The sequence below is a fragment of the Ambystoma mexicanum genome, chromosome 6p, assembly GCF_040938575.1.
Source record: "Ambystoma mexicanum isolate Mex_15411 chromosome 6p, UKY_AmexF1_1, whole genome shotgun sequence".
Taxonomy (NCBI): Eukaryota; Metazoa; Chordata; class Amphibia; order Caudata; family Ambystomatidae; genus Ambystoma; species Ambystoma mexicanum.
Window position 1 is genome coordinate 1310639561 of NC_090935.1, and position 21981 is coordinate 1310661541.

General features: G+C 43.3%; 1 protein-coding gene across 1 annotated transcript in view; it reads right to left on the bottom strand.

The window, feature by feature from the left end:
• The window catches only part of ADAMTSL1 (ADAMTS like 1), a 941617-nt gene that overhangs the window by 230591 nt on the left and 689045 nt on the right, over positions 1-21981 (bottom strand). Inside the window, exon 20 of the mRNA XM_069625973.1 lies at positions 7346-7473. Within this exon, the coding sequence (XP_069482074.1) occupies positions 7346-7473 (128 nt within the window). The remainder of the gene's footprint in view (positions 1-7345; positions 7474-21981) is intronic.

The window sequence follows — 21981 nt, forward strand, 5'->3', positions numbered from 1 at the left end:
TGGCAACTAAGCAGTATGGTTACTGGGATCTGCTTGTATGTCTCGAGCTAGGGATGGAGACAGACCTTGGTAGTTTGGTGGAGTCCTTGGAATAACCGTATTATGGTGAGCAACATTCCTTGCTGTATTGTAATGAATCAGCCTACTGACAGAGGAGGCCTAGGTCTGGCCGTATGGGAGCAGGTTCATTAATATATTTTTAGTTTTGGCTATTAGGTTGTGCTAAAGAGTCATCTATAAGCCAAAACGACTGCATCAGAGTACAGATAGGAGGGAGATGGCATGTGAGGAGGAACACAAAGCTTGTGGGTGTTTGGTTATTTACCCACCAACTTAATGGCCATGGCACTGCTAATCACTAACGCCATTATGTGCCCTCGTTTATGAACTCCTGCTAAAAACAAGCAGTGTCAAAGCCAACTGGTTTGGCTTGTGTATAAGTATGAAATACTCATTTGCCAGGCACTTCTATTATATACACCATTTTCCATCTCTTGCCTCTAATGGCCAGGTAGGACACTTATGGCAGTGCCTGGAAAATGCTTATCCCGCACCTACACAGAAGCCCAAACCGTTGGCTTTAGCATTGATTGTTTAATATTTGTAGAGCACTCCATCACTGACGTATTGTAGCAGATATAGCAAAGAAATGCTCGATACAACTGAGCATCTCCCCTTGAAATGCCGCCCAGATAATAGCTGTTACAGGAATCACATTGCGTAGCCCATGGGCCTCACCACAGATCTCATTAATGGTTAAATGTCTCTTGAAAGTTGGGAGAACTGATTAGCCTTGGGGGAATGGTCACTGGAATGAGCAATGTCTGGATGCTGTACCAAGACGAAACACAAGAAACTGTGAAATGGAAGCCAAAAAAGCTTGTTTGCTTAGAGCCTTCCTACTTATGTTGGCAAACTTCATATCCAACTAAAAGACATTGGGAAGACAGAAGGGCTGATTCCACCAGCTGCAGTCCAAAAATTAAAAAATTAAAAAAGTAACACTCAATTGCGATGAATGCCAAGTGCCAGAAAGGACCAGATATTCATTCTGTCAACAGATTCCACAGTTAGACCACAACATGCAGAACCCAAGGTCTCTGTCAAATTGAATAATGCTACCACTTATCCAAGCATAATACCATTGCATAGACCATATCCACAACTTGATAGATTATTGGAGTTTCCAATTAATGAATAATTCTGAAATTAAAAGAAATGTTTATGTGTGTTCAAATTGACAATGAGATGTCAACATGTGTTTTGCACATCAATGCAACAATTCAAGACTTTCTTTAAATGTGACATACATTGGCTGGGTTCCTGTTCGACAGCACTTTTATTACAGATAAACATGTCTTCTACTTTTGGAATTTTTAATACATTGGAAAAACAATGACCTAACAAGTCTCTGTACATGATTGATGGATAGATATTATCATTGGATACCTGTTAAAATGAATCCACTTGTCAAAGACCTTGGAATCAGCAAGTTGTTGTGATCTTCATATCCAATTAGTTAAAACGCTCCACAGCTGAACTCTAAGTCGGTGTCAGAGGCGACTAGAATAATGATCTTGTGATTGATATGAAACCCTGAGATTACTATTTCTAAAAGCTGAAAATGCCTCTGTGAAAAACGCTATGGTTCTGATTCCTCCAGTTCACAAACATTATTGCTTCTGATCTTCTGCAGTGCTCCGTCAACTCTGTAAATATTTGTATTGCTGAACTGCGCTTCTTTTAGGTTTCACTTAACATTTAAATTATTCGGAACCATTGACAACAGAAGCAACACAATAACTCAGATGCGGTATGTAAACTATATGAGCACTACGTATAATTAGACACAATTAAATATACACATAGACATATATAGCTATCCGTCATACAATTTACATTACATATATCATGTAATCACATTCAAGTAGAAAGTCATATCTTATCATGTCAACAAGAACAATCTCAGCATTCTTGAAAGTATTAGTAGAGTTTGTCCCCTGGTTAATCTGGCAAAATACTGGTTATCTGTTTACTGTGGCTGTTACACACCAGGACTCACAGAAACTCAACACCATCTTCTCAATGATCTTTACTTCTCTATTATTTTCTCATTTGTCACAGTGAGCGTGGGATACTGTCTAGGGTTGATTTCAGTTGAGATAATCAACAAAGGAGTCTCTAAACAAACTCTGTTCAAGGTGGGGGTGATCAAAATTAACAAGGGAAGGGGGCTGTTTTCAGGCTGCCCTTTCTCTAGGTCCGGAGTCCACTGTCTACCACTTTGTGTGGCCAGGGCTTATCATATGCTTCAATCAATAGTCACCAACACCTTGTAAGGCTTACTCTGCCCTCAAGGTGTCTATGGGGTCTTTCTTGAATTTTGGACATTGGTGTCGATGTATAGATTCTCCTGAATGATCAATATACCGGCCACCACCACCCATGGTGCACTGGGTCATTTAAAGGGATCAGGCACCAGACTGTATTTAAATTGTTGGACCCTATGGTAGTGTTAGTTTTCTCCCCCTATCCAGTTTTTGGTGCCGGTTTACAGGTGCCACCATTCTGTTACCCTCCTTGGTGTACAGACATGCAGGACTCCTATGGTGGGATGTTCTTTGGTGCCAGAGCCTCACGAGCACCTTTCTGAGCTAGTTTTCTCAATCTCCACCTGCACCTTCCAATACTCTTTGTACCCAGTTCTTGATAACTCCCAAAGGGAAAGTATCCCTGTTATCCTTAGATTTGTGCCTCAGAAGATCTTTCAAATGCACCCAAATGCAACTAAGTATTTCAGACAAGATGAGATGTAAAGATGAGATGTAAAGATGAGATGTAAAGATGAGATGTAAAGATGAGAGGTAAAGATGAGATATAAAGGGGGACTCTAATAGCCCTTTACCTCTCTTGTAGAGCAAACAGGCCAGGAGCTCCATGTGGAAAGCCTATCCAGCCCTGATGTCTCGGCTGTTGGGATCTCCCCATCTACCTCATCTCTCGCTGTACCACAGAAGCCTTCGTACATTTGGTGATCTCGTGCAGAGGGCTTCACATGTTGACCAGTTGGCTAAATATACACTTATGTGCAGTCCGCTTTTTGTTGAATCACCAAAACTATGAACCAATACTTTCCCACAAGTTGAACTCCCAAATCCCCAGGAAAATAAAAAGGGTCTTTAGCCTCATCTTAACTGGAACACGTAATTGATTTTGTGTGAGGTTTCAAGATTCTCCAAATACACCCAGATGTGTATAACATCTGATTCCAGTAGTCACTGCAGAAGGGCTTCGTTCAATCTCCATTTTGCTAATTCCCTCTCACCCCCACCCGGAACAATCGAGTCTTCCTTGACTAAGAGAAGGAACTTGACACTGATTTGCACAACACTTAGATGGATTGATACATTTCCCCATTACTCCCCTTCCTTTGACTCCACCAAACCACCAACAAAGCTTTTGATGCTCTGCAGGCCTCCGTTTATGGTATATGGCATTACATATATAAGAGCATACATATTAGGACCTGTTTTTAACTTTAAGTTGGCTGTGGTCGGGAGCAGTATGGCATATGCCCTTCGAATCAGGCACCACATTTTGAAACTCAATAGTTTTTCTAGGGAGAGTATATTGCAATATTCAGGTTTCGACCAGATAACAATCCAAGCAAGTGTGGCCATTTCTTTCTCTGGGAGAAAAGGTTGACGCTTTTGAAGCAATTCGGCTGTGATGTCTGAGGCAAAGAAGAGGGTGAAGGGTGGGGTGGTCAGAGGTCAGGGGGACTGTTTTCCTTAACCAGCTTTATTCAGTTTTCCTGCTTCCGAACCCTGTTTAGGTATCTCGTTTAGCAAACCTAGATATTAACTTGAAATGTTAAGTCAATCTTCCCTCGAGGTATAAAGAAAATAAAGAACATTAGTCATTAAACATGCTCTTTTATCTGAAGTTCGCTTTGACAGCATTCCATTGATCAGCAAGGATAACATTGTTATGACGTTCGGTTAAGAGCCTCAGCTGGCATGTGCTTTCTAACTGTTATTGCAAAAAGGGCACCGCCGACAACGTTCCAGTTACAAGGAAATAATTAGCGATCAAGATTAGCTTACTTGCTTATTTTTGTTAAGTCATACTTCAGCTTCACACCTGACTAAATATACCCTGTTTTCGAAAATGCAATACTTCAGGAATCTAACTTCTGAGGAAAGGAGAGTCAGTTTCAGGGAAGAGCATGCAGCCTTGTGCGCCACTGCTTTTTGTAACAGAAGTGAACTTAGACAGGCTGGGAAACCCAAGGTAATTTTGCAATGCTTCAGATTTCTGTGAAGTGGTGCTGATTTCATGGGTTAGCCCCACTGCCCTGGAAGTTACAGGCTCAACGGAATGACGATAAACAGGCAACTGGATACTTAATAGCAATGCCCTCCCTCTTCTCCCAAACTGCCCTTGATCATTTTAACACCTCCACCCAATCCTGCCTGTTATTGTCTGCATTACGCTTGGAGGCGTGGCAAGCAGCGGTGACACTCAGTAGTGCAGGTCCTGCATGCTGGGAAAGAAACATGGACGGAAGATCAGAAGAGGTGGAGCGGTGAACGGGTTGGGGCGGGAGTGGGAGAGACAGAAGTGCTCTCCTCTCAAACTGATGATTTGGGAGTTGTTTGTGGTGTTATTCAATGTCTGATTTTGGGGCTTCAAAATTCCTCCAGCTATGTTCAAGGAACATTCTATGCACTGAAGATTTCAATCTTGAAAACTTAGGTTTGCTTTTAAAGGCACCCAGAATCTGAAAGACAGGCTTGTTCATACCTATGAGGAACCTCAGACTAAATGTTCGGTCCAACCTACCCTGTGGTCATTACCCCCAGTAATAGGCCACTTTAGGTGTGGCAAATGTTCAGTATGCCAACTCACTAAGGATATGAAGGAAGTAAATGTATTTGGCCTTATATGGAGATTAAGTTCCTTTACCAACTGCCTCGCCAAATGGGCCATTTATGGTATCAAATGTCCCTGTGGCTTGATCTATATCGGCAAGAAAAAACGAGAAATCCAACAACGGATTTGTGAACACCGCTCCTGCATAAAAAACCAGACAGCGGACAAACCAATGGTGGCCCACTTTCAGTCAAAATCACATACACATATGACGTTCCGTGGTTTATTATCCAAACAGTGAATGGTCCGACACGGAGTGGAGACAGGGATCTATTACTCAGGCAAATGGAACAAAAATGGATCTTCAGAATAAATTCAGTTAATAAGAGCCCCAATACTGCCACCATCAAATGGAATCTGTTTGTACATTAAGAAGTGCCATGTGGGACTTTTTCCGGCACACTTCAGTATGTGAGTTGAGGCATAACCGATCCATATTGCTGTCTCTATCAAATGAGGATTTTCCTAAGTAAGTTTCTTAATTAACTAGCTGTAAAAATGTTCATTTAGAGTCGTTTTAGCTAAATATCCTGTGTGCACTGAATACTTTGTACTAGATCCGGGGGTATTTTGTGTGTTTGTCGATAACTACCACCATTTTGTGAACCATGTTCATTGTTGATTGTTTACATGGTTGAGAGATAATTTCAAGTCAGGATTTTATTCGGCTAATTTTTCCAACAGGGCTAGTGCTGTGGGATGCATAATAATGAGATCTATGGCCAGGGACAGTGGCGGTCACAACAAAACAAAAATCCCAATCCAAGATGCCATCGCTACACTATCGATGCACGCACATGAGCAGTAATATATACTACTGTGCCGGGTTGTTCCGGGTTTGGTTGCGGGCCATCAGAAAATTAAGAAGTCCTTATGATGCTTAAGCAGGTAGGTTGACAGTCACGTAGACCTCTGTGATAATATGAAAGCAGATTCAACATCTGGGAAGCAATCCACCCAACTATGGGTGCTTCGAGACCAGTGAAGCATGTAATGCCTATGTGAATCGTAGTTTCTGCTTACTGATACAGGCAATGTGCCGAGCTCTGTTTTTTTTTCACTAACCGCTGTGGGGGCACTGTGTAATAACAGACCAGTATCATATAAATGCTGCGGTTCATAGACCGGACAACCTCTGGACTAAGTAAACAACCCTGTGGTAAAAATGCGTTTTGAAAATAACATTGAAACCAATTAAAATTGAAAACGGAAAGAGAGATCCCTCACTAAAAAGTTAATCACCAACAAGTAGTTATGACGTATAAATTGAGTCATAAGGTAATATATGGGAACGCTAAAATGAGGACAAACTGTTGCCCCTTTTTATTTTTTCCAGAAACCATCCATACAACACATACAAGTTTCCCCCACATGTTGATCAACGGGCAGCCCAATACACGCAGAAGAGATGTTAGGTGGGTGAGTAGCTTTGGTATATCAGTTCAATGGATATAAGTCCTGTTAGTGGTTCGGTTTTAAGACTCTCATTATTTATGTTTATTTGTAGCATTTGTCTGGAGATGATCCCCACAACGAACAAACCATATATTCCAACATACAACCTTCAGTCAGCGTGTCCTGATGATGGCTTGGAGGGTCATCCCACGTAATGAACTGATGCAAGATACAGTTCCCCCTGCCTAGCTAGAAACACTTAATGTGTTGACATTTACAGTGAATCAGCGTGTCCTGAGGATGGCTTGGAGGGTCATCCCATGTAATGAACTGATTCAAGATACAGTTCCCCCTGCCTAGCTAGAAACACTTAATGTGTTGACACATACAGTGAATCAGTGTGTCCTGATGATGGCTTGGAGGGTCATCCCAAGTAATGAACTGATGCAAGATACAGTTCCCCCTGTGTTGACACTACCAGTGAATCGCCATTCACACTGTTACTAACACCACTTTAATATGTGTACCACACCCGATTTCATACTGCAAAAGCACCTTAGTTATGCCATTGACTATGCCGTTTTGTCTGCACCACAGTGTCTCTAGTCTATGAAGGCTGTATGTTCATATGTTTGTCTTGTGACACTGCAATGTTGGTTTCTGAATAAAATGTTTTTAACGTGTTCTGACCACACTTATTTTTGAGTAATGACCTTCAGTGTATGACCAAAGGTCTTGGCTCTCCTATCTAGGCGTGCAAGGGCGGGGTAGCCTGGGGTCCTCCTCCTTCCTTAAAGAGAGGACTACATTTGTATCATCGTAATACAAATACCAAAAGCATGTCTCAAATAATTCCACACAAATATTAAAACCAGGTTGCGTGAAGTCACAAAAATGTAATAAGAAAATATTTAATTAATTTCATCTCTAGATGCGATACACACATCAAAGTCTGCTCATGTCAAAGCTTAGAGGCACTATAGCAAATGTGTTGCTCACAGTGGTATGTATGTACCTGCTAGAGTGATGGCAATGGAGACAGATGCATATCCCAAGGCGTTGGTAGCGTTGCAGGTGTAGAATCCAACATCAGCTTCGACGGGCGCAAGGATCTGCAGGGAGTCGTCTGGCTTTAGCAGGACCCTGAAGACAAGGAAAAGTCTATCAAGTCAAGTGTGGGAAGATACCAGTGCTACAGAGGCTGTGATACATTGTAGAGTTATACAATATGGCTACTGCCAACTTCTGCGCGCTGCAAAACGTGGACGATGGCATTATTCACCTGTTTTTACACCCCTTTCTAAAGTAAATGCCAAAAAAGTTGATCATAAGGTACGGTTGGAAAATGGCACTCTGTACAAAGTAGGTTACAGAAGTCTGTGCCGAACACCCTCCACACAAGCCCGCTTTGAAAGCAATGCCTTGCATCTTTCAATGAAAGAATGCCTGTGTGGCAGGTGAAAAGATCTTTCATTCACACACACATCAATCATTTTCCAGAAGAATACACATTCATGAAGTGTCGGAGGCAGCTGCAGAGTAGCTGTAGTGTGACTTGACATAGAGACGCCGCTAGGTTCTTTCCTCTAGCTTTTTGCTACATCACGGTGCCCAGCGTCTAGGTGCTGTCGGCTGCTGTAAACTTCCCATCGCTGGACACAGACTGTGCTGTCGGAGAGACCCTGCGCTATCCACTGTGAGGGAGCCTAAGGACCGGAAGGGCTTGAAGGGCTTGAAGGATTGAAGAGCGTGCTGCTTAGCCGCACAGATCCGGTCTCCCACAGACCACGTAGCGGACCAAAGTGTGGGCGTGCTGGCTGCATATCCGATCAGATTTGCGACAGCCCGGTAGGTCACATTGGCGTTGAGACCTTTGCAGTGTGGTGTGGCTTGGAAGAAAGGCGAGGAGTTAGCACCTGTATGGGATCCTTGAAATAGGGGGCCCGGAGTGAGAAGATGCCGGCTAAAAGACTCTGTCAGGCCACACTAAAATGGAGGTTAAGGAGTCAGGACAAATTAGTGTTCCCTGCACCTGAAGGTGTAACTGTCCTGCGGGATGGCAGCGAGGGAGTCAGTGGTGAGGTATCGCCACCAGGGGGTTATGCTTACCTTCTTTAGATGATGTCTCCCCTTATCTAATTTCCAGTTATTGGATATGTTAAAGGGACCTGATCTACCAACTTCATTGGAACTTGTTGGGGGATCTATACAGGGGTGTGCTGTGGAAAATTTAAACTTGCCGTTTACAGTACCACCAGGTGTTAGTGAAATTTATGTCCGGGAAGATGATGCAGAGGGCCTCTCAATAAGGCACGCTCTGTCAAATAAATCGATCCTAGAAGCCGTGGAGTGCTCTATAGACTGGCTGTATAAGGGGAGATGTGTGGGTGTATCAACATCTACTCCCACTCCCACCCTCTCCCGAGCCTCAAATGAGGTTGGCCTGACAGGTTTCTTGATTGCCCACCAGGGCACCAAGCCGAATGGGCATCAAGTGACAAGCCAGGTATCTCCTATTTTAGAGAAGGAAGCCACAGGCCAGAAGGTCTACCAAGTGGAGGGGGAAATAGAGCCTATCTCACCAGATGCGTCTGGAGCTCTGGTGAAGTTCCGATAATTTAATCTCCAGTCGTACTTTCGGCCGTTACCTTCTGCCTGATCCCGATGGTTGCTCTAGTGATCTACGACCTACCTGGGAGCGACCAGACCTGGCTTTGGAAAATTCGAGAGGAAGGTCCATAGCATCTGACACTATGGTCGGCAATGGTGCCTAATACCTCCTTGAGTGATGCAGGCTCGCTGAATGGCGAACCAGGTGTTGAGGAGAATGTTTTCTTGGCAAATATTTTCTAAAGGTTGGCGAGCCTGGAAAACACGTACAAGGCACTATGGATTTTGATAACATCAGAAAGGGCTGAACTAGCTATTTACCTGGATGTCATAGACAAATTGGCTGCTCAGATTCCACTTCCACCTGGCCCCAGGACAACTATTGGAGACCCAAAGATGGGGTGTAGTAAGGGGCTGGCTTCTGAGATCTGCCAAGTCTGGGCCGGGGCAGTTATTGTCAAGGGAAGGTGGCTTGAAACTCAGAATGTTGATAGTACAAATTATCAGGTAGCCCAAGGTAGAGAGTTGAAAAGGTTTGGAGAAAATCTGGCCCATTGGCTGGCTTGGACTTGGCTTCTCTACACCATCAGAAAAGCCTTGATCAAGAAGGGCTGGGTCATGTAGCAGCAACTGGTCAGTCCAATATTGCAGCTAGTAACTGGCTGAGTAGGGTTGTTTCGAATTTGAGACCTATGAGTAGGGAGGGAGTTTCAGCTCAGGGTCTGACTTTACCAAGCTTGGTCCCTCCAACTCAAGCAGCCCCTAGAGCCGACCCTATGAGTTCACAACAAACTCCCTTGGGTCAACCAGCCTTGTGTCTGAAGCCTTCTCCGGAGTCTTCTGCCCATCTGAAATTCAGAATTATGAAAATGTAAGGCATGATCCCCTGGAGGACTGAAGGCAGTTGAATTTAATGTGTACTTTCAGAGGCAGGATCCATGGTAATAAAAACTCATACAAGAGACTATTTGTCCATAGGGACTGTCTTGGGTGTGGAAGGTATTTCCTTGAAAACATTTTCTCATGTCTGCATTTTGGCAGATTGTATGTTCTGTGGTGGATGTAATTTGCACATAGAATTTAACAATCCATATATTAGAGCTTGCGTGATACAGTGCAGAGACCTGCTGGCTAACATGGGCACTGAGATTTTTCTGGACTTCCCGGCTAAAATATGCCACCGACACAACACTTGGTATGAGGCTATTGTTCCAGCGGTGGACTGGAGTGGAGACAACAAGGACATGGAAACTGGGAGGAGCATCGAGTCAAATTTATTAGCAGCACAAGCCCCCAAGCCCTCCAAGTTGATCGTGGGCTCCCAGTTTCCATGTCCTTGTTGTCTCCACTCCAGTCCACCGCTGGAACAATAGCCTCATACCAAGTGTTGTGTCGGTGGCATATTTTAGCCGGGAAGTCCAGAAAAATCTCAGTGCCCATGTTAGCCAGCAGGTCTCTGCACTGTAAGACCTGTTATGACGATTTCTAAGAAAGCTAAGGACAGTGTGTATGGCTGATCTCCAGCAAATTTCCACCATATAGGGGGTAGACAGAATTGTCTCTAGAGTTAACAGCATGAGTCGAGAGCAGCAACTTTAAACTGATTTCTTGGAACGTGGCCGGGTTAAATGGCAAAATTATCGTTGAGGAATGGGTCACTTTTATCACTGGTTACAATATCATTTGCCTATACGAAACGTGGGTTAAGGTTGCTGCGACACTCAGAAATTATTTTATTTTTGCACTGGAGGCAAAAGGTGTAGGCAAAGTGGGGAGGAATGGGGGTGTGCTTACTTATATTAGGACATCTTCACTATGTTCAGCTAAAAGGGTGGCGTCAGAAATGGGTTTGCAGTGGTTGCTCTGCTGAAAACCAGGCCAAGTATAATGGACTTGCTGGTGGTGAATGTGTACTTACCACCAAAAAACTGTCTATCTGGGAATGTTTGTTGGAGGAAGATGTTGGGGGAACTTCTGGAATGTTAAATCCCATGCAATGTTCTTATTGTGGGGGATTTTACATCAATCTGGGATCACCAGTTAGGGACAGGGTTGACTGTTGTCAACTGGAGGTAGAGCATGGGATCCTGGCTAGATGTCAACTGAATCCAAGAGAAGATAGCCGGGGTAAAGAGTTGAGTGCTTATATGACGGAAAAGTACCTGGTCAAGTTAAAAGGGAGATGCAATGGAGACCGCCCCCCAAAGTGTACCTGTAGACGGGGTAAACATGGGTCTGATATAGAGTACTGTTTGGTTCATGGCTACTCCTTTGCTAGTATTATTGGATTTGAGGTGGTAGCCCATTTGAACAGTGACGATTTCCCCCTGGTTGTGGCTATGGAGTTCTCTGGACAGACCCCAGCTCAGGTGGAGGAAAATGGTAAACTGGTAAGCCAGTGCTTACCGCGTATGAGGCAGGGCCATTGGGAGGTGATCCTGAAGGTACCTAAGGTTGTAGATAAGTTGTTAGAGTTCTGTGACACCCAATTGGCTGGCGTAGCATGTATTAATTGCTATGAAGAACAGAACTATTGGAGCTATTAATTGGTGAATGTAGGAAACTGCTCTCGAGTAGGAATCAGCCTGAAAGGTCAGAACATGGGAGTGCGGTTTGGTTTGATCAAGTATGTAGGTTCCTGAAATGGAAGAGTAAAGGGGCAGTGAAATGTGGAGATATGAACTGTGGCCAATTACATGCTCTTAAATCTGATTACAGAAAGCTGTTGAAAGCTAAGAGGAGAGATTGCACAGTGAAACAGTTGGAAATGTTAGAGCATGCAATTTTAAACAATAATTATAAGCTCTTTTGGAGCTTAGTTAGTAGAGGGTTTCACATTCCTAACAAGGCTGACCCTTGTTGTATCTCAGGTGATAAGTGGGTGTCCCACTACACTAACATCTTATGTGAAGTGGGAGGATCGGGTGTTTCTACGCAGTGTGACCCGGGTGAAGGGGGGGAGGTTATAGTCTTTACATAGGGGGAGATCTTGAAGTGCATCACCGCTCTCTCATTGGGGAAGGCGGCGGGTTCTGATAGCCTTTAGTCGGACTTCTTGAAATGGAGTCCTGTTTGATGTGCCACTATTCTAGGATTTTTTTTTAATGCAATTTCGATCTCTAGAGTAGTCCCTAGTTCCTGGAAGAAGACTATAATTGTCCCCATTTTTAAGATGGGCACACCTAATCACCCCCACTGTTACCACCCAATCTTGCTCTTGGATATCCTTAGTAAGATTTTTAATAAATGCCTTAAGGAGGTGTAGAGGAGCAGTTACATGTCTCTGCAGGAAATCCCGCCCCCTTACTTCCTATATGTTGGAAGCCTGAAATCGTGCCTTGTTTGACACCATCAGTTGTGCCAATACCTCAGCGGATATTCGAAAGAAGGTACCCACTGAGAAAACCGTATTAAATGTATTCCCGTAGAGATGACAATCTGAGGGAGGATCTCCCTGAAGGAATATGAAAAGGAGCAAAGAGAGAAGGTAAGTGATGTCACAAGAACATGAGTGAAGCCCCGAGAATACTGGCTGAAGAGAATGCACAGATTTTACAGAAACTGATGACGAAGTTAAGAATCGAGTAAACTTTCATATGCGAAAAGAAGAGTGCACGTGTGCGAAGCACTACAGAAAATGCAAGCCGTTCAATAACTGTACAGATGCCAAAAACGGAAGGTAGATTAAGTAATCCTAGAAGCTGGCTATATGTAGTGAATAGACTGCAGGCAAAGCCGCCATTGTATAGGAGCGGGACCATCAGTGTCATGAAATTAGTAAGCCAAGACCCATGGAGAGGAAAGGCCGAGAATTGTATCGCAGCAAGAATAGGCTGAAAATTGTGGAGCTGCATGGCAAGGCTGTCTGGCCTGGTATCAAGATTGATGCAGCCATGGTTGGTTATCTATTCTTGAAAGGAGTGAATGTACAAAGGATTAATCATCTCTTGCTAAGGTGCAAAGAAAGAACACAGAGGGTGCCAAGTCTGATTCATTTAAGACATTTAAATGCTGCAAAATGGACCAAATCATGGTCTCCTGTCACATGAGCCAAGGATGGAATAGAGTCCTAGAACAACGATAGTGAGTGCCTGCACTCCCATATATTCCCAAGGATACTTTGCAAGGCCAGGTTCAAAGACAATCTTCATGGCAGAAAGCATGAGTGATGAGAGATGTTGGGCTTATTGGGTGGGGAGGTAAAGTCAAGCCCACCTCTTGGAACCTGGGTCTGGGCTTACTTGCTGCTAAGTGAACCGAATGTACCAGACATGGCATAAGCGTGCCAGCCAATTGTAGAGGGACGTATAACGAAGGGCCTTATAGTTTGAGAACCAATGATAAACTGTGTACTTATTAGTGTTGAAGATTACATGTTTTAGAGGTAGGCATACATTCTCCACCTGACACTGGGCAGCCAATCACAATCCTAGTCCCTGTGGAAAGTATATTTAGATGTCTCCCATAACCAATCCCAACCATTGATAGGTTTTCTATTATTTGCCACATATTATGACGTCACCTCTGACATATTGTTTGCATATAAGGATGTTTTTATGAGAAAATCATTGAGAGTCTGAGCAAACATCCTTTTATGTCAGTTGTAACTCCCTGTTTAGATAATTGTTAATAAAACAGTATTGTTGCCATCTTCCTGAGTTGGTTCCATTATTTGGAGTCAGAATTATTCTGCAACCCCATCCATTGCATGCACGTTACTTAAAGGGCCATAAGTTCAGAGTAGAGTCGAATATTGGGCGCAGAGTAATACAGTGATACCTTCCTCTCAAGCAGGGTTTTGTAGTGGGTTCTCAACTATGGATCACTGCTTGGTTCTACATATTCTATTTGAGAAGTATTGTTTAATAAGAGGGGATAGGTTATAGGTGGCCTTTTTGGACCTCGAGAAGGCATTTGATACAATTAACAGGGGGTCTTTAAGACAAAAATGAAGGGACTTGAATGTACCCCTGAACGTACTATAGTTGATTCTATACAGTTATTCAGATACCACTGCTGCTTTATGGGCAACCAATCAAGGTCGGTTAACGGAGGAATTATTTACAAATCAGGGAGTTAAAGAGGTTTGCTCCCTGGCCCTGTCACTGTTCTTCCTATTTTTAGCCGACGCCGACGTTAATTCTGCAGAAGCCAGCTCAAGGACCAATCCACTCCGTTTGGGGGGCATGTCATTAGAGGCACTGTTATATGATGATGATACAGCTTTGATTGACTTGACCCCCTCAGGGCTGCAAGCTAGTCTTGACTATGATGCTGATTATTTTATTTTAAAGCTAATACGTTAACTCTGAATGGGGACAAAACAAATATTGTACTTTTTAGCAATGGCAGGAAAAAGGTTGACTATTCATGGTTTCTTAATGGTGAAAAAGCGAGGTTGTGGATTAATTCTGTTATCTGGGGCGGACCTTTGATAGTAACAGTAGGCGGGGCAAGTATTTTGATTCGGTATGTTTGACGGCCAGGTCCAGGTTAAACAGGTTACTTAGATTCTACCATAAATTTGGTGGGCACATGTTGGGAAAATCTACAGAGGTTTACAAGTGCAAGGTGGGCAGTATGCTACTGCATTAGTGAAATATGGGGGAGTTCTAATAGTGAGAAGTTGGAGGCTGCCCAAAATGGGATTGTAAAAAGGCTGATGGGTCTCCTATTGGGAACCCCAAAATGCACCTTTTTTTCAAAGGTTCTTCGGGTACCCCCGAAAAAAACAAAATATTCAGTACTTGTTATCAGAAATGGAAGGCACAGGTTTTTGTTTAAGTTCAAGTAGTTTCAGGAGGGTCTTAAAATATTGTTGCAAGCGGGATTGAGTCACTGAACTCTGCAGGAGACCTGAGCTTGACAGATCTAAAATCAAGGGTTATAAAGGGGATAGTTAGCCAGGACCTTCCCAGGAACGCATTGTGGTTCAGGTTTTAGGTTCTTTGAAACTGTATGCGACTATGAGAATTAATGCTGAGCCAGGGGTAGTGTGTGTAGTTTCCCCTGACCTAATTGTAGATACTCTATTTTACTAGTGCGTTTAAACATGTTACCACTAAGAGCCCGCACCAATCGAGGACTGGGAAACCCGTTGAAAAACTGTATGTGTGTTCTAACAGTAAGGGGGAGGATCCTAAGCATTTTCTGTTAATATGTAGGTGGTACTTGGATTTGCGACTAGATCTGCTAAGGCCCTTCTTTTTGGAAAACAATATAAGGGACTGACCGATAAGTGATGAGGTTAATTCGGTCCTAAGTTTGTCAAGCAGGACTCTCAATGAAACAGAATTGAGGGTTTTGCACCTACAAAGAAGTGTGATTTCATTAACATACAGATTGACACGTATACATTCATAAGAAAGCTCAAATTAAAGAAAAACTTTCACAATTTAGCTTGGAAGCATAAAGACAAATGTCATCATCCAGGATAAAGTTCATTCTCAATCAAGGATTGGTAGATAATACTGAGCCAATACTAGATGGGATTTTGGATGATTTAAAGATTGAGAGTACAGTCATGATAGAGACTAATCTCAAACCTAAATCTAAATTTATGCCACCGGTACAAAACGGTTGTCTTATTGACACATTTCAAAAGCAGTCATTAATGATACAAACAAATGTATAGATAAGAAAGTGAAGAGGGGTAATGACTACAGTCACAACCTGAATCGTGTGGAAATAGCGGTGGTGAAGAAATTGCGCAGCACTGATGATTTGATTATAAAAGAAGCTGATAAAGGGGGTAAAATATAGTGGTTCCTAACAAGACAGACAATATTAAAATGGCAGAAAGGCACCTGCAGCAACCATTCTGCTATCAGAAAATCAACCAAGACTTTGTGAGAAGAACTATTTCTGATTATAAAGAACTTGTTCAGAAATGGCACAGGATGCAACTGATCATGGATGACAAAATGGGATAATGGGCGATAAACCACGTATCCCAACTATTTATTTTCTCATCAAGGTGCAAAAGACATACCTAGATCTGCCTGATATACATCCGATTGTCAGTGGCAACGGATGGATAACTGAAATATGTTGAGACCGGAACTTTTGAAATTAGATTCATATCTAAGAGATATAATGCAGGTTTTAGACATCCTAAAGGACATTGAATGGAATGAACATTTAATTTTGCCAAAAGACGCTTTACACATCAATAGATCATCAATTAGCTTTGACAACGGTTGACTACTTTTACAATAAAAAATCTGCTACTTTTTTGAAATATGTAACAATGATGAAGGCATTGGTATTTTGGTATTTTTTGTTATTTGTATTTTATGTTTTTTCTACCTTAAGAATCAAATCGAGGCATTGTGTGTGATTGGAATTTTTGTGTTATCTCTATCTTGTGAATCAAATAAAAACAAGTGGAATCTGTAGGGTTAGACTATCTTATGCTGGCTTGCAATCATAAACTGAATACTGTGTTGTAAACATAGAATTTCCAATTAAAATATAACCTTGGAGCCACAGCGCATCCAATCGTCTGAAGTTCTTTTTTTAATTTTGCAATGGTTGCTTTGTAGTGTTACAACCAACCGACTATGGTTGTCGCTTGAGTGGTCACATAGGAGTAGAATTGTATGAATGTTTGCATATAAGTAATTAAGATATCTACAGGGGGTAGCACAGTGTACCAGTATCAAACTCTAAAGTTCTTAAAATCACATCATGAGTCTCAGTAATTGGTGAAGTGAGGGTTACTGAAACAACAACTGTTCAGAAAGTTGACATACGTCGGTGAAATGTACAAAAAACCCAAAACAACAATGAGCTACCAGTGCTGTTTCATAGCCCAGACTTGAGCCTTATGCATCCAGTCCCCTAGTGCAGTGGAGCCTGTACAGAGCAGTGTGGGGGCGGGGGGGCGAGAGTGACGGAGTGGCAGAGGGTTCCTGCAAAGGGGAGGAGAGTGAGGAGAAGTTGTGTGAAGGAAACATGGGATTGCAAGAGGGCTTGTGGCTTATCACCAATTCCCCAACTTTGGCTAAGCAGGAAGTGAGTGGTTGCCCCAAAGGCAGGCATGGGGTGAAGTGTTTCCCTCATTTGGAGAATTGTGTTAAGAAGGAGGCAAATGAATAAGTGATAAGGAGGGTATGCGTAAGGCCCCCTCCCTCTGTGGACTTTGGCTTGGGAGGCGGTGGGGGGATTCAGGGGGTAGGATGGAGGGGGACTGGAGATTCTTGCTTTAGTACACCACTATATATATTTATACTTAGGAGAACACACATTTAATTGGCCATATTTTATTTTCTACCTATTCTTTTCAAACAACTGTTTTTGAGCACGGTGCTCTCCCATCAGACATGCTTTACGTTTTCAAAAGTTTATTCAGTGATAGATAACACGAACACATCACAGACATTATTTCTATAAAACACTGTAAGTGGCTACTGATCTGCCAATAGCGATTTACAAATGTTTGAAGACATGTTGGTTCTCATTTATACTTGGTATTACTGAATACACTTTTAAAAACTAAAACAGATGTCTCATACAAGAACACTGTGCTCACACGCAGAGCCAGAAAAGCCACCAGTCCCTTTGACCAGGGGAAGTGTCTGTGAAAGGTTGATGCGAAAGGTAAGCGCTCTACAGAAGACGTTGCAATTGCCATACAATGGTCGTTGTTTTTATAGTGTTGTGCTAGTTTCCTCCCGATGTCGTAACAGGACTTACATTTAAAAAAAAGATTTTACAGTGCACCCGTGTGGTGCGTTGCACCAAAAGTCTGTGCACGCCCTTAAAGCCATACCCCAAACCAATGGCTTCAAACCACTTCTTCACTCGGTGCTACTCTCAAAAACAGAGTTATGAACATAAGGTTGTCGCTCTCTGAAGCAGAACGGGACGCACCCAACTGGGAGAGTGTTGTGATGTCTGAGTGGAACATAGTATACTGAAAAATGTGATCCTTGTTGGCAAATTTACACAAGTATGCACCAAAATGCCATGAGAGATTCTGAAAGACCTCTTTGTTAAATTTGCCAGGGATCGGAATCTATATAGTAATCGACAGAAGCTCAGGGAGATCCTTTGCAGACCGCATGTGGATCTGGTAGGCGGGTCTAGTATGTTAAGGACAGGTTCATTGGAAATGTGACAAGGAAGGAAATCAGTGCACTAACGACCCACGACTTTATTATTCTAAAACAGCAGCGCCAGCCCCGTTTTGGCCAGAATCCTAACATAGTTGTTGAGTTTTCTCAAGACATTAGCCCTTTCCAGAGAGAAGTGCAAAACCTTTTTTATTAACTCCAGATCGGGCGGCATCTTTTTCCCAGTGTCCGGCTCAGTTTTACGAAAACACTCAGGAGAATAACTGATTAGATGAGGTAGAAGCATGACACCACCAGAGACACAAACAAAGACTGGTATGCGAGACAAGCAAGTCCTGATGGAAAACAGAATGTAGAGGATCGCGCATGTGCACTCGAAGCTCGCGAATCCTTCCTGCTGAAATAATAGCAAGCCCACATACAGACTACAACGCGAGCAGCTTCGAGGTTATGATTTCATGGGTTCAGAAGGAGGCCTACAAAGCGACATGTGCAAGAAGGCTTCTCAGGGGGAGGAAACAACCATGCAAAGCTTTTTTACAGGCCTTTAGAAATAGGCCAAGGGCAAACGAAATGGCACCAAACCATGTGTGGCGCAAAAGTAGGCTTTAATTAGCCACACCAGCAGACTTAAGTGTACAATAGCCAGCCCACTCTTGGCAGTAAGGAAATTATACAAGAGAGATAGATACTCTATCGATGTTGGCAGTAAATTATTCCGAAAAGCCAGAAAGGTCCAAAATGTTTTCACCTTTTAAAAAAACATATTTTTAGTATATTTTAAACAACTCCATCCCCCTCAAGCTCCCCCCTACGCTCCCTCTAGTGGTAGCAGCTGTCCATACGACGTGCAGAGACCTTTCCCTCACCCTTCTTTTTCAACACCCCTCCACATCATGTTCAATACACACAAATGATGTGGGCACCACTGCTTAATAAAGTCCCCTTGGAGATAGTTCCTAACCATGCCGAAGTCCTGATGAAATCTCCCTGCCTGACCGAGCCTGATACATGACCCAATCCATAGCTACTATTTTCTAGAGTCTCTGGAGCCATTCCAGTGCTGTTGGTGACTGCCTTTGCTTCCATCTTTTCACCAGCACCAACCAGGCTGCCAACAACATCCTCATGAATGCCTTCCTCTGAGTCCTTGTGCGTATCTGAAAGCCCGGATCAAACAACCTGCAGATCCGCCCCAGCGCTCTCACGGTTCCCACAAAGATGATCATTTCCCTTATCTGTGAGCCCACTTCCGCCCAGAAAGAAGATACAACCGGGCATCCTCACCACACATGGGCCCAATCACTCTGCCCCTGACATCCTCTCCAACACTGCTGTGACACCCCGGGATATATTTTATGCAGCGCCTCCCGCATGTAGTGTCACTGTTCATTATCTTATACCATGTTTCCTTAAGTTTTATAGATCTCGTTAACTTGGGGATATTACGCCACAGGTTCTCCCGATGCTCCAAGGGGATCGCCCCACCCCCAAGCATATGTTACCACTTTACCATGTGTGCCCACTTTGACTAGCCAAAGAGTCCTGTATAACGATGGCACTAGTCCTTTGGAGCCCGTATGCGCGATAATATATTTTTCATTTTTCAAAGATTGACAATTTCCTACATATCGCCTGCTTAATCGCAGTGTCCGATAGCCAGTGTCTTAGCTGGAAGTATGCCATCTTCATTCTCAGTAATCCCGATCTGGCCGTTACACTCCTTGAACGACATGACATCACCTCGGTTCCCTTCATAATGTCCCGAGCCTTAATACATCCGGCCTTCCGCCACCACACAAAGGCACCCTGCACCAATCCTGGGGGAAACTGCAGATTCCCACACAAAGGCATGAAAGGGGACACATAAGAGGAGAGAGCTCCCCTCCTCAGCAACTGATCCCAAATATCACACACGAGTCATAGAAGCTGATTTATACGTGTATTCTGGGGTCTATCTTGTCATCGCAGCCACAAAACACCTCCAGTGGTGTACCCGCTACCGCTCTATCCTTTCGTACCCATTGTTTAGACACGTCCCCACTAAACCATTCCCTGACCACCCTCAACTGTGCTCCCTCATAATTCCTAAGAAAATTTGGTACTCCCCCCACCCCTCACTTTAGTGCCCATTAATATCCTCAAAGCAATTCTGTGGCGCTTATTCTGCCATATAAATGTCATCACAGGTTTGTTCAATGCTACAAAAAATGTCTTCGGGATCCATATAGGCAAGGCCTAAAAAAAATAAAGTAACCTTGGAAGCGTAACAATTTTCACGGTTTGCCATGATATGAACAGGGGGTTCCACCTCACTAAATCTGCCTTAACCTGCCGCAGTACCCCCAGATAGTTCTGATTATACATCTGCGACAATGTTGACGAGATGTTAACCCCTAAGTATTTTAGCCCACTCTCTGCCTGTTTAAATGGGGAGTATACCTGTAAACCCTTCACTTGCTCCGGACTAAGGGACAGTTCCAGAAGCTCGGACTTCTGCATGTTTATTTTTAACCCTGCCACATATTCCACTTGTCCGAGCTCTATTAATAGTGGGATTGACATTGCCGGATTACTTAAAGTCCTCAACATGTCATCCGCAAATGTGATCACCTTATGCTCTTCCCCCCCAAATGGAATCCCTTTTATCTCCGGATTGTGCCCAATTCTAGTGAGGAGAGGCTCCAAGTAAAATGTGTACAAAGGCGGGGACAGGGAACATCCCTGTCTTGTACCCCGATGAATTGGGATTATCCGAGAAAGTTGAGAGTTGATTGATAGGTGAATTGAAGGGTTATTATAGTAGGCTTTTATTTTGGAACGGAGGTTAGCAGAGGGGCAACAAGCTGGTCTTGGAAGACCACGCAGAGCAACACAGGTTCAAATCCCAGATTTGTGCTTAGAAACTGAACTCAGGTACGGTATTCGGCGTGATATAAAAAAACAATAAAATAAATAATTTAAATACATTTTAGGAATTTAGTCCCCACCCCCATATGCTCTAGCACCCTGAAAAGGAATACCACTCGACCCGGTCGAATGCTTTTTCAGCATCTAGGGATATTAATTATTAAAATGGATGGGGACTGTTTTATTGCCGATTTTTCATGGCAAATCCTTCTAGTATTATCGAACGTCTGCCACCCGACCACAAATCCCGACTGGTCTACTCCGATCAATGAAGGAATCAGTGGCATCAGCCGCTTTGCCAGGACCCCTGTATATATCTTAGCGTCAAGATTCATCAATGCAATGGGCCTATATGACCCACACTGAAGAGGATCCTTTCCACGCTTCTGAAACACCACCATCTTAGCCTCCGACATTGTCTGCATAGTCCCCCCATTTGAAGCTATAATGTTAAACAACTTGGTAAGTCTGGGGACCAATCTCCCACAAAACTTCTTATAGAACAATGAAGGATATCCGTGAGGCCCCGGTGCTTTATTTAATGGAAGCACTTTCATGACAGCCTCAACCTCTTCTGCTTGAATGTCCGCCTCCAACCATTCCCATGCCATCAGGGTCATTTTGGGCAGAGGGATCTCATCAAAGTAGGCCTCTATTACGCTCTGTTGCAGATTATCTGAGGTATACAGGGATATGACAGTTTATGATATGATAGTTACGATAGTTTATTTATATAGTGCCTATACACAATGTGTTTCAAAGCGCTTCAAGGCAAGGGAGGGAACAAGGGAAATACAATGACATTCTTACAGGCCATGAACAGTAAGGATGTGAAATTAACTATCGTACTCGGCCTGGCGACATTTCAGATATTGCAAGTGCTAAAATAAAAGGAAATGGAATGCATAATAATCTGCAAAAACATCCATTATAGCTGCGGTGTCCCGCACAACCGTGCACCCCTTGTCAGCAATTCGCAGGACAGTCCGCGCCACACTAGCAGCTTTCAGTTGCTGTGCAAGCTACCGGTCGGCCTTATTGGCTTTGACATTAT